The sequence below is a fragment of the Macaca mulatta genome, chromosome 15, assembly GCF_049350105.2.
Source record: "Macaca mulatta isolate MMU2019108-1 chromosome 15, T2T-MMU8v2.0, whole genome shotgun sequence".
Taxonomy (NCBI): Eukaryota; Metazoa; Chordata; class Mammalia; order Primates; family Cercopithecidae; genus Macaca; species Macaca mulatta.
The window spans coordinates 6,975,097-6,990,352 of record NC_133420.1 but is presented as its reverse complement, the minus strand read 5'-3'; the positions used below and the strand labels follow the sequence as shown (position 1 = coordinate 6,990,352).

General features: G+C 55.8%; 2 protein-coding genes across 2 annotated transcripts in view; one reads left to right on the top strand and one right to left on the bottom strand.

The window, feature by feature from the left end:
• PIERCE1 (piercer of microtubule wall 1) overlaps positions 1 to 15,256 on the bottom strand; it is a 266,631-nt gene that overhangs the window by 24,084 nt on the left and 227,291 nt on the right. The gene's annotated exons all lie outside the window — the stretch shown is intronic.
• LCN1 (lipocalin 1) lies at positions 3,374 to 8,607 on the top strand. Its single transcript, NM_001194073.3, is given in 7 exon segments — positions 3,374 to 3,493; positions 3,957 to 4,087; positions 5,603 to 5,673; positions 6,233 to 6,343; positions 7,193 to 7,294; positions 7,497 to 7,523; positions 8,421 to 8,607. Coding segments are annotated over 6 exon segments (531 nt in total). The 5' UTR covers positions 3,374 to 3,403; the 3' UTR covers position 7,523; positions 8,421 to 8,607.

Genomic DNA, 15,256 nt, shown 5'->3' with positions numbered 1-15,256 from the left:
AGCCTGGGCGACAGAGAGAGACTCCGTCTCAAAAAAACAAAAACAAAAACAAACAAAACAAAACAAAACTATTCTATGTGTCCTTAAGAAGAATTAAGAATTGTTCACTGTAACAATTATAACAATATAATTGTTTGGCTGTTGAGGCAGTGTCTTTGTATACTTTCCAATTTTGGTTCCAAATCTTCGACATTGGTGTGAACTTTTAAAACCCTCGGCCTCTGTTTCTAATGGAGAAGTGCTGGCGTCTCCCGTTCTGACTGGATTTGACCCCTTTGTTCTTCAGTCTGTTTTGGCTTCTTGCGTTTTGATGCAGTATGCCTTCAGATTCAGATTCATGAATAGTCATCTTCTTGTGATTGTGCTTTTGTTTTCATGTTGGCCCCCTTTTCATCTATACTGAGAAAAAATAAATCATGCTTTTGTCTAACAAGCTTCTTTATGTATTTTGAAAATTTATTGTCCCTGCCCACCCCTTTCCACTTCCCTCTCTCCATACATCACTATTCTCCTGTGCTTAACATGCATCTTTTGGTTCGTATGAACCCATGCATGTGGGCACAAGTGTGTTGTGTGTGCATTTAGCTCTCTTTAAATATCCAGTAAAACAGAACCTTCCTCCCCCCATCAAAGTCTGCACCATTCGTGTTTGTACAGCCAGCAGCTAGTTTTCTTTGCTGGCATCATTTAGCCCCCTGACCTTGGTCTGCTATAGACTTGCTAAAATTCTCCCTTTCAAACTTCCTTTGATGGAAGCCAGTGAGTGGTAGACACTCTCAGTTGCTGTTGTTGTTGTTGTTTAATTTTTATTATTATTTTTTTCAAGATGGAGTCTTGCTCTGTTGCCCAGGCTGGAGCACAATGGCATGATCTCGGCTCACTGTAACCTCCGCCTCCCAGGGTCAAGTGATTCTCCTGCCTTAGCCTCCTGAGTAGCTGGGATTATGGGCGCATGCCCCCATGCCCAGCTGATTTTGTATTTTTAGTCAAGATGGAGTTTTACCACGTTGGTCAGCCTGGTCTCGAACTCCTGACCTCACCTTGGACTCCCAAAGTGTTGGTATTACAGGCATGAGCCACCACGCTGGGCCTCAGTTGCTTTTTAATGTCCAAGATGTCCTTATTTTGCCTTCAATATTTTATGAAAGTTGTGCTGAGAATAATATTCAAAGGTAAATGTGATTTCCCCTGGGTCTGTTAAAGACGTTACTCCACTGTCCTCTGGAAGGTAGCGTTGCTATTGAGAAGTCTGCTGTCAGCTGACATCTGCGTTTTTGGTAGGTACTGTGGCTCTTCTTTCTGGTCATTTTGACTTTTTTCTCCTCTCCTGGATGATCTGCACTTCACTGTAATATTCTAGGAGTGGATTTCTCTTGGTTTGTAATTTAGATCTGGGACCTCATGTCTTTTCAATTCTGAAGAAATGTGAGCTATTACATTGCTTTGTTGCCTTTTTAGAAAATGTTTTTCTTTCAGAACTCCTATTCTGTTTATATTGAAGCCTCTTGATCTATTCTCCATGTGTGTTAACTTTGTGCATGTGTGGTCATGTGTGTATGTGTGCATGTGTGCATGTGTGCATGCATGTATGCATGGTGTGTGCACATGTTTATGCCTGCACGTGTGTGCATGTATGTGTGCATATGTGTGGGTGTGGGTGTGCATTTGTATGTGCGCACATACATGTGTGTGCATGTGTGGGAGTGCATGTGCATGCATATGTGTGTGTGTGTACGTGTGTGTACGTGTATGTGTGTATGCATGTGTGTGTATGTGTGTATATGTGTGTGTGTGTCTGTGTGTGTGTTGTGTTTTCAGAGCTGCTGCACTCTGATTGGTTTCCTCCACTCATTTTATTCCTAGCTCCAGGCTGGAGACTGAATCTATCTGTAACACCTCAATTTCTCCTTCAAATGTTTCTGTCTTCGTTGATATTGTTAGTACTATCTTCCATGACACTAAGTCTCTTTTCTATTATGTCAAGTCTGGAATTTAACCTGTCTATTGAGTTTTTTATTCACTTTATTATTCATCTTCAAGATTTGTAATTATTTCTATTTCGTCTCTCCTTGTTTCTTATATTCTGGCCAGTTCTAATTTTACACTTTATATTTTTTAAATCTCTAGGCATCTTGATCATACTCCTGCAGTCTTAACGTGTGTGTCAGACTTTCCTTGGCTGGTGTAAGTTCCTGTACCAATTGCTCATTTTTAGCCTGCCTTGTTAGTGTGGGTTTCCTTGGGTAATTTGGAAACCTGGCCTTGCTCAGTTCAAGGTGAGGATATTATGTCTCTGCATTTCTGCCTTTCTCCACTATCTCGTTGTCATTGTCCTCTGTCTAGCAGTGTTTCGTAGCCTCTGCCCTGGGTCCCAGGCTTCTGCTCTGCAGTGATGCGGAGGATGTCACAGATAAAGTCACCCCTTCCAACGATGGCTTGTCTCAGCTTCTGCTCTCAAGGCTGTGTCAATGTCCTCTTGCCTTCCTATGCCCACAGTGCTCCACTAAGTTATAAGAAGTAACAGCCCTGGGATGTGTCAGGAAGGGTTTCTCAGCCTCCTTTCTGGAGTCAGGGAAGCTGCTCCCATCACTGCCAGGAGCTGGACCCAGGCCCTCTCTGCCTGCCTTGGGACTTGGAGCTGACAGGCCCCTGCCTCTGCCCCATCACCAGCCTGTGCTTCTCCTCCATTCCTGGTTTCATGTGAGTGAGTGAGTGTGTGTGTGTGCATGTATATATGTGCACACATGCACACATACACACACACACACACCTGCCTTGGTCTTGTCTGTCTGACCTATTGCTGCTGTGTGTGGGGGGCAGAGCGGTTCCTTATTGCACACCATGCTCAGCAGTGTGGACACGCTCTTTAAATGCACACGGTACCGTGTTCACACAGGAGGGTCCCACTTTTTCCACGATGAATCTGAGGCCAAGTAACCTGCCTAGAGATGCAGGAAGTTCAGCCGAGACCCAAGCCCATGGGCCTCAGACTCCAATCCGCAATCCCTTTGGCAGTGTGCACGTCAGCGCGTGTGGGATGGCTGGAGGGTGCCTGTTACTGCCATACATGTGCCCCCACGGAGGCCTGCACGCCCTTCACTCCCTTCAGTTTCCTTCCAGGTGAAATCTGCAAACCCGCTCCTCTGGACCTGGTCCTGTCCGGATGATCCTCTGGGATTAACAAGCTGTTATTCAACAGCCTCCAACAACAATGGCACGTTATCTGCTCCATTGCAGAACTGGCCGTGGTTTACATCCAGGAAGGGATTGGTTAGTCACCTGTGCCAGGTCCCCAAGGGACCCTGAGTCCAGTGGTATATAGGGCGGCTGTGGGAGGAGTGACACAGCCTCTCTCAGCCTCAGCAAACGACCTGTCAGGCGGCCGTGGACTCAGACCCCAGAGATGAAGGCCCTGCTCCTGGCCGTCAGCCTCAGCCTCATTGCTGCCCTGCAGGCCCACCACCTCCTGGCCTCAGATGACGAGATTCAGGATGTGAGGCCCGGATGGGAAGGGTGGGCTGGAGGGGACATGGGGCGAGGTTGAGACTGGATGGAGACCCCCTACCTCCCCCATCCAAGGAGACCCTCATTTTTGGGTTGGGCATTAAAGTCCTGCCCCGAGGGAATGATGAGATGGGGCAGCAGGGGTCTGGGCTGGCGGGGGAGGGAGTGCAGGGGCACAGAGGTGGCAGGACTGGGAGGGTGGGGGTCTGGCTGACTTCACTTCTCCCCTGGGGGTGAGGGCTCCTGTGGTCCTGGCTGACTTGTAGGGGCTGGAGCCACCTTCGGGTGGGCCTGGGGAGGGTGCTGGGTGTTTCCTGGGTGGGTTAGATTGGGGAATGCTCCCCGTCTCCAGCCCTCGGGGTGCGGTAGAGTCTGGGGGCTGCAGGCCAGGGAAGAGTAGGGGAGGCTCTGGAGCGGTCGGCCTGAGCCTGATAGACAGGAACTTTCTCCAGGTGTCAGGGACGTGGTACCTGAAGGCCATGACAGTGGACAGGGAGCTCCCTGAGATGAATCTGGAATCGGTGACACCCATGACTTTCACGATCCTGGAAGGGGGCAACCTGGAAGCCAAGGCCACCATGCTGTGAGTGTCTGCCAGCCGCCGGGCAGCCTGCAACCTGGTCTGGGGCCTTCCCTTTCCCCACCCAGGAGGGCTCTGGTGCTGAGGAGGTGGGCAGACCTGCTGGGAGGCCCCTCTCAGCCCCTCCTGCAATGTTTGAGGGCAAACTGTGCCACTGAGGTGCCTTGGCTGGAGGGGGCCTGAGGGGACAGAGGCCCCAGATCAGACCTTGTGGGCTACCAGTGGTACCACCCACCTCCTCCTCTGACTAGGGAATGTCTGGTGACGTGCAGGTCTCTTTGGGAAAAGGTGTTTACCCTTGACCAGAGTCAGAGACAGCAGGCAGGGCCCGTAGACTCGACTCACAGTCCTGGCAGTACATTTCTGTGGGAGGAGTGGCACAGCCTCTCCCAGCCCCAGCAAGCAACCTGTCAGGCAGCCGTGGACTCAGACCCCAGAGATGAAGGCAGGGATGGGGCTTGCAGAATGACCAAGAGGGGGCAGAGGACGCCATGGAGAAGACTCCCTTGAAGTCCCTGCATAGAGCTCACCTGTGCGGCTCTCACCTGTGCTGCTTCCACCCACATGGCTCACATCTTTGACTTCTCACCTGTGTGATTCACCCACGTGGCTCCCACCTGCACAACTGTGTGGTTTAACCCCTGTGGCTCCCTCCTAAGAGGCTCCCTCCTGAGTGGCTTCCTCCTGAGTGGCTCCCTCCCGCGTGGCTCCCTCCTGCGTGGCTCCCTCCTGAGTGACTCTCTCCCGCGTGGCTTCCTCCCGCGTGGCTCCCTCCTGACTGGCTCCCTCCTGAGTGGCTCCCTCCTGCGTGGCTCCCTCCTGAGTGGCTCCCTCCTGCGTGGCTCCCTCCTGAGTGGCTCCCTCCCGAGTGACTCTCTCCCACGTGGCTTCCTCCCCCGTGGCTCCCTCCTGACTGGCTCCCTCCTGAGTGGCTTCCTCCTGAGTGGCTCCCTCCTGCATGGCTCCCTCCTGCGTGGCTCCCTCCTGAGTGGTTCCCTCCTGAGTGGCATGCAGTGCCTGTGCTCCGGTCCTGGGGGCTGACCCTTAGGAAGTCACTGACCCTGGCAATGACCCTGATTTTTTTTTTTCCAAAAGCCCCTAACTGAACCTTTCCCTCTCTGGGCCAGATGATGATGGATGTGGGGCTTGTCCCTGAATGTCTCCAAAAGGAAGAACGCAGCTGGCGGGATGAGGCTCAGGCCCACGCCGCAGACACTGCCTACAAACCAGGCAGCCCGGGTCCCTCTGGCAGGAAATGTGTTGGGGGTGGAGGGGTTGGGAAGGCAGCCACCAGGAGGAGTGGTGCAGAGCTCCTGGCCACCTCGGGAGACCCCGGGAACTGCCACGTGTGACCCAAAGGGGCCGCTGGTGATTGGGTCTGAGATGCAGAGAAGCACCCTCCTCTATGGGCCTGTGGCAGACTCGGGGCCACCTTTGCAGGGCATTGCAGCGTGGCTGCTCCAGGGCCAGGGGAGGCACAGGCCAGGGCCACTTTGCCAGGGGGCTTCTGTTTTCCAGGATAAGTGGCCAGTGCCAGGAGGTGAAGGTCGTCCTGGAGAAAACTGACGAGCCAGGAAAATACAAGGCCTGTGAGTCCTGGAGCCTGAGCCAGAGCCTGAACTCGAACACACGCTGGAACTGGGGGGGCAGCCAGTGCCTTTTTGGGGTGGCCTTTTGGCCTGCTGCCCCTGACTCCACTAAAAGCCCACTCTCCTCTCCCATTGGTCAATTTGCGTTAGAGACTTGAACACCTGACCCCAAACACCAGGTGTGACGGGTTTATTCCGGGGCGGACCCTCAGAGCTTTCCCTGTAGCCCGGCTGTGGCTCAGGGCCAGGAGCAGAGTCGTATCTGGCTGCGGGGTACTGCACCCCAACTCCCACCTCCGCAGACCTCATACCCAGAGGAACCCCTGGTGACTCACTGGTTTGGGATGTGGCCGCCTCTCGGGTGCATCAGGTTCCTGGGAAGTGGGGGTCCCATGGCCTGGGGCTCAGGCCTGGTGGGGACCCTGGGTCGGAGAGCTCTGGGAGGCTGGGAGGGTGCAGGAGCTGCGGGGCTTGCTGGGCCTGGTGCCACAGGCTGTCCCGGGATCCTCTCTGAAGGCCCCGGTGGCTAATTCAGGACTGTGCTGCTGTCCTTCTGCAGACGGGGGCAAGCACGTGACATACATCATCAGGTCACACGTGAAGGACCACTACATCTTCTACTGTGAGGGCGAGCTGCACGGGAAGCCGATCCGAGGGGTGAAGCTCGTGGGTGAGTCCCGCACCCCCACCCTGCAACCCAAGCCTCCACCCGCCCTCCCTCCTCCCGCGGCCTCCTGCACCCTCTTCCCCACGGGAGAAGCCACTGGGACCCAGGAACCCACTGCAGTTTCCTTAGGATGAGTTTTCCTGATAAAGGCCCCAATTCCCACCCCTGGAGTTCAGGATTTCGGATGCCCCGGCCTAGGTCTCTGCAGGGAAGGCAGGAAGGAGCCGCGGCTGTTGGCACAGGGGCTCAGGTCACACGTGTTCCAGGGCAGGCCAGGACCTCCCCCGGGGCAGCTCCCTGCAGCATCATCCTTGAACACGTTCCTGCGGGGTGTCCAGCAGGGGAGAGGAACGGGGATGTGAGCAGGAGTCTGTGTGGAAAGAATGTTCCAGCTCCCAGGGTTGAATTCCGGATGCGGTGGCTCCCACAGACAGTGACGTGTCAGTGCCATCCCTGTCTGAGGACGAGGCCCGTGAAGGCTCCTGAGTTCTCCCTGGATCCAGGGGTGTGCGAATGACAGAGGAATGGGACAGGCAGTGCCCTAGTGACCCCGAGGGGAGAGGCGCTTCCTCCAGGGCGGGCCTGTCCTGCCGTTCATCCTCACTCCGGGAGATGCCTGGGGATGGACGGAGACCCCTTCCCGTTCTCCCAGTTCTGCTGCCTCGGGAGCCTTCTCAGCCGTGCATGGCACCCTGGTCCCACTTTGCCAGCCCAAGGGCCTCTGGGTTCAAGTGCCCCTGTGGTGGGCAAGGTCCCCCTCCCCAGCCCAGCTCAGGCCTCCAGGCTGTGACGGGGTGCCGGCGACTGCCCAGTTTTGCCTCAACCACCCACATCTTGCCCTTGCACCCACAGGCAGAGACCCCGAGAACAACCTGGAAGCCTTGGAGGACTTTGAGAAGGCCGTGGGAGCCCGCGGACTCAGCTCAGAGAGCATCCTCATCCCCAGGCAGAGCGGTAGGAGGCACGGCCCTGCAGAGCCCCCCGTGTCCCTGCGTGGGGACGTCAGCAGAGCTGCGTTGCATGGGCGTGTAACTGTGCTGCGTCTGATTCTGGCTTTGTCCTTCCTGGGGTGGTGGAGCTGGTGGCTGATGAGGGGCCCCAGTCCTGACTGCATTCCTGGGGTCTCCTGACTCGCCTGTGCTTCCTTTTCCTGCAGAAACCTGCTCTCCAGGGAGCGATTAGGGTGAGTGAACAGCTTTAGAGGACATTTGAGACTCAGTGGCACTTCGAGAGGCCCTGGGGTCTCTCCCACCCACCACACTCTTACCTGGGTGGGAGACGCCCCACCTAGGCCAGGCAGGTGGGAGATCTTCTCCTGAGCTGCCTGCACTCGGGCACCAGCCTCCGCTCTTGCCCTGGGAGTGACTCCTGGGAAGCTGAGAAGCCCACAGCGCTGAGCCCACCTTTGCTGGCTGCTGGTGGAGACGGTGTCTACCCCCCCGCCCCGTGGGCGGGAGCAGGCAGGAGATTCAGGTTCCTCCTCAGCACCCGTCACCCTCAGCCGTCCTTGTGACCTTGCTTACCTGATGAGTTGCTCAAAGATTCAGCAAAGTGACGGGCGTGCCTGTGCTCGCTGTATCAGATGGACCCCTTGCTGGCTGCACGAGGGGACCAGAGTTCGGAGACTCACCCAAGGCATGGGCAGAGCCAGAATCCCAGACAGCATCGCTGTCCTTCCCGCACCCTCCCCTTGGCCTGCAGTCACCCTGATGCCTCTGCACTCAGCAGGGAGTTCTGTCAGCAGCCTGCGGGGGTGGTCCCTGCTCCATCTGCTCCAATCTGGAGGCTGGAGCCTCCACCTGCAGCCCCCAAGAGTCCGTGTGTGCCCCTGAGATCCAGCACGTGCCCCCCACACCATCGCCTCCAAGAGCCCGCATGTACCTTCCACCATAGCCCTCAAGAGCCCAGTGTGTGCCCCCACCGTAGTCCCCGAGAGCCCGCATGTACCCCCACACCATGCCCCTGAGTGCCCACATGTGCCCCCACACGGCCGCACACGAGAGCCCTCATGTGCCCCCACGTCGCATCCCCGTCCCACCCTCCCTGTCATGGCCTCACTCACCCTCCCCCTTGTTTCTAGGGCAGGGGCACCTTGGCTCCTCAGCAGCCCAAGGACAGCACCACCTAGCACCTCCGTCGTTCACAGGGACATGGAAAAGCTCCCCACCCCTGCAGAACCCGGCCAGCTGCACCCCTTCCTACCACCCCCCACCTTCCCCTGGCCCTGCGCCCCCTCTCCTGGTTCTCCATAAAGAGCTTCAGCAGTTCCCAGTGACTCCGCCTGTCTGTGGGGTTCCTCGGGGTGGGAGGTGCTGGCTGGGTGCTCCTTTGGGTGCAGGGAGGGGGTGGGAAGCGGGAGGAAGGCCAGGGGACCAGCCTAGGCCCAGTTCTCCATGGTGGGTGCCACAGGCCAACAGTGCGAGGGGCCTGGAAGGGCCTGGCAGGGGGGTGTGTGCTGGCGACTCGGCCTGAAGGTTCGGGGGTGCTTCCTGCAGGTCAGCCGCCCACAGAGCTCAGGCTCTAGGGGTGGGTGGGGGCAGGGCTCTGCTCCTCCGTCCTGCACAAGTAAGACCAGAAGGCCTGGGACCAAGCGTAGCTGCCACCCCAGAGGGGGACTGGGCAGGGCCACCAGGACCCTCAGCACTGACGCTGAGTCCGTGAGGCTGGACGTGGGGAGAGGGGACAGCAGCTCAAGGCAGGGTGTGGCTCAGGCTTGAGCTCACCGGGGAAGCCATTCCTGTCCTCCGGGGAACCACACCAGCATTGCCGCCAGGGCCTGGCTCCACGCTGTCCCTCTCTGTGCCCGGGTAGGTTTGGGACGGGAAGTTCCCAGCTTGGGGGCAGCCACCAGAGGTCCCACCTTGCGCAGGCGCCTTTCCTGACCCTGGCGGTTAGGATTTAAAGTTTCTTTCGATGGCGCAACCTCGCAGTGGGCTGGGAGCGAGGAGAGGCAGACTCTTAGTGACCTGCTTCTCCCCAGGAGAGGGCGGCTGCCGGGCAGCACCACACGGGGTGGCTTGCGCCCGGGACAGGACAACAGCCCGCGGAGCTCAGGGGAGGGAGCGGAAAAGGTAGCGGGTGACCCGGCTGCCTGTGGCCAGCTAACATGAGTCATTTCTCTGCTGCAGGGCATAGGGGCTGTCCCTGATTGTCTGGTACCTGGCCTTGGGGCAATGAGGGCTGGTGGGGAGTGGCCCCCGAGTGAGCCCATCTGAATAGGGCGGGGTGGCTGTGTGGACCAATCAGCTGCTCAGGAAGGGGCCGGCTCCTAACCAGGGCCTCCGTGATAGGTCAAGACTGCATTTAAAAAAAACTCGATTCTGGCCAGGCATGGTGGTTCATGCCTGTGTTCCCAGCACTTTGGGAGGCCGAGGTGAGAGAATCACTTGAAGCCAGGAGTTGGAGACCAGCCTGGGCAACATAGTGAGACCCCATCTCTACCAAAAGAAAAAAAAATTAGCCAGACTTGGTGGTGCACACCTGTAGTCCCCCTACTCGGGAGGCTGAGGTGGGAGAATTGCTTGAGCCCAGGAGGTCGAGGCTGCAATGAGCTATGATCATGTCACTGCATTCCAGCCTGGGTGACAGAGCAAGACCCTGTCTCAAAAAATAAGATAAAAAATAAAAGAAACCCGATTCCATTTGGGTTCCACTTTCTGCATCTCAAGATGAATCTTGGTTCTTATGAGGTGTCTGAGGTTCTCACTCATAGCAGATGCCACCCATGCCCAGCTCCACCTCCCGTCTGCCAGGCTCCAGGGGTGACGTGGCTACAGCGGATGTCACCTGCAGCAGGCGGACGTGGCCACGCTGGCCGGCACACCCATCTCAGGTGTGTAAGTCTCTGCACCAGTCTTCAGACGCCACGCAGATGAGTGCAAGGAGCCCGTGCGAGCACCTGTAGCTCAGAAAGTGCCCCGTGCCCCACACGACCTCCACGGGGAAGCCAGAACCCCCCTCTCCCGCAGGGCCAGTGCCAGAGCCCAGGCCCAGGGACAGTCTGGACAACTGTGCAGAGAGGAGAGGATGATGGGGCAGCAGTGACAGAAGAAGACAGACACCCCACCTGGGTACACCCCAGAAGAGAGAACCCTTCGCTACGTGTGGCGATAAGGAGAACTCTCATGTGGACCAGAGCGTGACTGCGCAAGAGCCGGAAAGGGAGTTTGGAAGGCTCTGGACTGGAATCCACCTCTTAGGGAGGCGCAGGGTCTGGTGCGGAGGGGCCATCGGGAGAGGAGATGTCCCTGGAGGACTGGTGGGGAAGACAGCGGGCTGTGAAGAAAGTGGTGAAGAAAGAGGACCGAGAGCCCCTTGGAAGATGTTACGGAAGGTCAGAGGGCGGCCCATCAGCCCTAACGGCTCCGTTCTTCCCAATTTCATCCCAATTCATGTGTCAGCTTTTTCGTTATCCCTCTGCATTATTTTAAAAGTGTCTGCTCTAGGGGCGACAATGACATCCTTAATTCACAGTGGACTTGGAGCGAGCACTGTGTCCTTTACTTAAAACATGAAGACCTTGTGACCCCACAGGTACGTCCTCCCCGCTCTGCCTCATGTCACAGACCTTGTGACCTCACAAGTGAGTCCTCCCTGCTCTCCCTCATGTCATAGACCTTGTGATGGCACAGGTGCATCTTCCCTGCTCTGCCTCATGTCACAGACCTTGTGACCTCACAGGTGCGTCCTCCCCACTCTCCCTCATGTCATAGACCCTGTGACCGCACAGGTGCTTTCCCTCATGTCATTGCTGATGTGCGACGCATCTACATATGCTGGAGACACCGCGACGCAGCACTGCAGAGCTTGCCTGAAGCCGTCCCACGTGTGATAAAGGAACGGAGACGGTGTTTTCTCTTTACCCACAGACCTTCCTCGCTGAATGCTGTTTGATCCTGAGTGTCCTGTTTCCATGCTGATCGCATCCCTCCAGACTGAAGAATGGCTTTTATTAGGTTGGTGTGTGCTCCTGGGTCCTGTAGTGTGTGTCAGCCCCATCCTGCAGCTGCTTCAGGGGAGCCCCCCTGCACGGGACAGCGTACCCCCAGATGGAGCACCACAGGCTGGCCACAGTCGGCCATTGGCACAGTGACCTCGACTTGGGCAAGCATCTTCCCGCCAAGCTTTGACCTCTGTGTGGTCTTCAAGGGTGTTGGGGGTGTTCTATTCTAACAGGTGTGGCGGCCCCTTCCCTGGGAGTTCCGGGGGATGTGGCTCCAAGGTTCTCAAAAGCATCTACCTGGATACCCCAGTCCCCAGCCGCAGGGCCTCACTCGTCCCAGCTCGGGGTTCTAACTGGCATAGGAGATGTGCTCAGGCTACAAATTTAGCCTTCTCCGAAATTCTGCCGCTTCTTCAATTGGTTCCTGGTTTTCCGCTCTGCCTACTTTCTGGCTGAAGGAGATAAGGGCCTATTTAAATGTTACTTTGGAGACTCGCTCCATTTAGGCTGCTATAACCAAATGCCATCATCTGGGTGGCTTATAATAAACGGAAATGTGTTTCTCTTTAATGTTGATGACGTCCAACCCATTCCTTCTCCTTGAATGAGTCACCCTTCTGGTGCTGTAGCTGAGAATTATCTGCCTAACCCCAGGTCGTGACGGTCTCTCCTTTGTTTTCTTCTGAATGTGTTGTAGACTTGCATCACATGGAGACCTGGGAGCTGGCTTTGTGTGAGGCAGGCCTGTCGCTCATGTCAAGGACCATCGGTCTGCCTGTGGACCAGCAGCTGTTCCAAACCCAGTGGGTGAAAATATCGTCCTTTCTCAATAGAACTGAGCCATGGGTTCCATTAATACATGAGCCCTGTCCGTGTGGCTATTTCTGAATGTTCTATCCTGTTCCATCGTGTGTGTGTACAACCCTTTCCAACACGCATGCTCACACCCCTATACACACACATGTGGAGAAAACGATTTCTTAGCAGCCCGTGTGGCTGCTGCCTGCATCCCCTTCCTGGCCTGCCAGCCTCCATCCGCACGTTTCCTCCCACAGAGCCTGGTGGGCTGTGGACAGACACTGCCTCTCGGGCCCCGCAGGTGTCCCTGAGTGTCCAGGCTCCTGCTGAGAAGGGGCCAGCCATGGAGTCTCATTCAGGGGCCGGATGGTCAAAGGGCCTGGAGGAACACCTTTTCCTCTCTGAGATCTGGTAGTGGGCTGGAATCCTGCCTGTCACTGGGAGAAGGTCAGCATGGTTAGGGAACACCAGAGCCTTTCTCTGTGGCCCCTGGGGGCTGGGACCTGCCCACTTGTCTGTGGCCCGCAAGGGCAGTAGCCCTGCATCTCTCCACCCTGGGGATGGCAGGACACCCCCCAGCAGCCCTCCCTTCAGGGAATGACTGGGTCGGGCTGACACCTATGGTGCCGCCACCCGGGAGAATTGGGAGTGGGCGGGGAAGGCGGTGCCCGGGCCTGGGAAACACAAGGGTGCCATTGTGAGCCTGGCATCACCTGCAGCCCTGGCCTCCTGCTGGGGTCAGCCCTGGGTCATAGGACAGATGCTTCAAGCTCAGGAGTTCCCCCAGTCCCAGGAAAGAACCCAAGAACCCCTGGCTCAGAGAACAGTCGGGGCTCAGGTCAACAGGGCTCCCTTTTGAGCCAACCGCTAAGTCCAGCCTCTGGCGTCTGTGCCTCTCACTGTGCCTGCATGTGACAGGGTGACAGCGGAAGACGCTGGAAGGCCTGAGGTCAGGCAGAGAGAGAGGCCGGAGTCACCAGAGCAATGACCGAGCCTCTCTTAGAGGTCAGCTCCTCCCGCCTCCGCCCTGCCTGCATCTCAGCTTGGTGCGTCCTCCCGCCTTCTCTGCCCCCAGATGCCTCTGATTGTCCTCAGGGAGCTGGTCCAGCAACCTGACCTGCCCTCAGCAGCAGTGGCAGCGTTCCTTAGGCTTCCCCTGAAGGCTGATGTCTTTGTTCCCTGCTGGAAAATTCTCCATCAGTTCATCAGCAAATAGTTCTTTCACCTCTCAAATCTTACCAGATGAATTTCTTTCTTAATAATTTATTGAATGTAAATTCATATAAGATCAATGTTTTAAAGTGAGCAGTTCAGGGGCAGTTGGTGCAGCTGCCTCCTCCATCTCGTCCAGGACACTCAGCACTCCAGAGCAAATCCCTGAACCTAGTGACCACGAATCCCTCCCAGCATCCCCCAATCCCTGACTCATGGTGAAACGGTGGGCAAATCGTGCTGCCTTTCTCAAACCTTAGTTCCCTCAGAGGTCAAAGTCATTGTTTGGAAAAAACTTCGCCTATCTTAAGCCCCTCTAAAAACGTGAGGTCAGGTATTGCTATAATATATTTGTATTTTGCAAGATTACCACATTAGAGCCAATATTAAAAATCAAACACATTATTTCTAAACACCTTATAAACTTTGAAAATCCACAGTACTCTTGGAACTATGCTTAACATCTGCAAATGCCTCAATGCCACCCAGTCCCTGGCCGCTAACCTCCCAGGGGCCATCACACCCTCCTGTACCTCCACACCCCTTCCATCTCTGAGTGTTGATCACCTTACAGCCATACCAGCATCCACAAGGCCAGAGGACCTGAGCTCCCTCTCTTTGCCTTTTCCCTGGAAAACACCCCTATCTAGGTTCTCTCTCTTCCCTACCCGTGAAGGGACAAGGCCCATTCAATTCTGAGAGTCATCCTCAGGCTCTGGGCCCAGGGGTTCTTCATCTTTGGCATGGGAGAACCCTGAGGTCAGAGACAGTGAATCCCAGGGGGCCAAGAGATGAGGCAGAAGTTGTTGCTGGAAAGCTAGATCCTGGTGTTTGTACTGTCATGTATACATGTCCTTAGGATGAAGCTTCACTTGTTATCAGGGAAAGCATTTGGTAATAGCAGTGGTTACGGGACCTGGTGCTGTCAATGGTGTCAGGGAAAACACAAGTTCAGCCACACAATCATAATAGTTTCTATCTCATGTTATTCAATCTAATAAATGGATGAATAAATGAGTGGAGGATAGACGGGTTAATGAATGGATGGTGGATGGCAGATGGGCAGATGAATAGATGGATGGATGGATGGATAGATAGATTAATGGTAGATGGTAGATTGATGATGATGGATGGTTGATAGATGGGTAGATGAATGGATGGCGGATGGGTGGATGGGTGGATGCATGAATGGATGGATGAACGGATAGATGAATGTTGGATGGTGGATGGTGAGGAGAGCGCCCCCAACATGGGGGACGCGCAACGTCTTTTTACTTAATTGTTACTTTTACTTGAGACAGGGTCATTGGGACACCCAGGAGGCTGGAATGCAGCGGTGGATATCGGGTCACTACAGCCTCGACCTCCTGGGCTCAAGCAATCCTCCTGCCTCAGCCTCCTGAGAGTTCTGGAGGGACGCACATTTCCCAGGTTGGGCACCTGGACGGGCTTAGAGTCTCAGTGCTGTTGGGAGCCCCAGAGGGACCTCGGCCACAGCCCACCTCTCATGTCTTTGGTGACTTCCGTCCAGCAGAGGAGGGGGTGCCACTCCTCACGGGGGGTGCCTGGGCAGCTCAGGGAGGTGGGTGGAGTGTCTCTGGAATGAGGTCTTGCCCAACCCACCCTGCCCGGGACACCTTCCCTCACCTGCCAGCCTGTGAGTTTCAAGAGGCTGATCTCCTTCAAGCTTCTCCCGTGTGTCAGATAGAATTCCACTCGGAATTTTTCACTTTGCAATGAAAGGCCACATTAAAATCACGTGTTTGCCAGTAACGTCAGACTTTCAAAAGCTCATGGTTTGCTTTTTGACTAAATGTAAAGCCCTGGGAAGGGTCAGGTCCGGGCCCGGAACCAACAATTAAAGGGGCCCGGCTGAGGCTTCCCTTAGCTTTGCGTCCTCATCCCAGAAGCGAAAATGACCTGGCCCCAAATATGTGCCCAAGGTCGAGGCTGGTGGTCCAGGC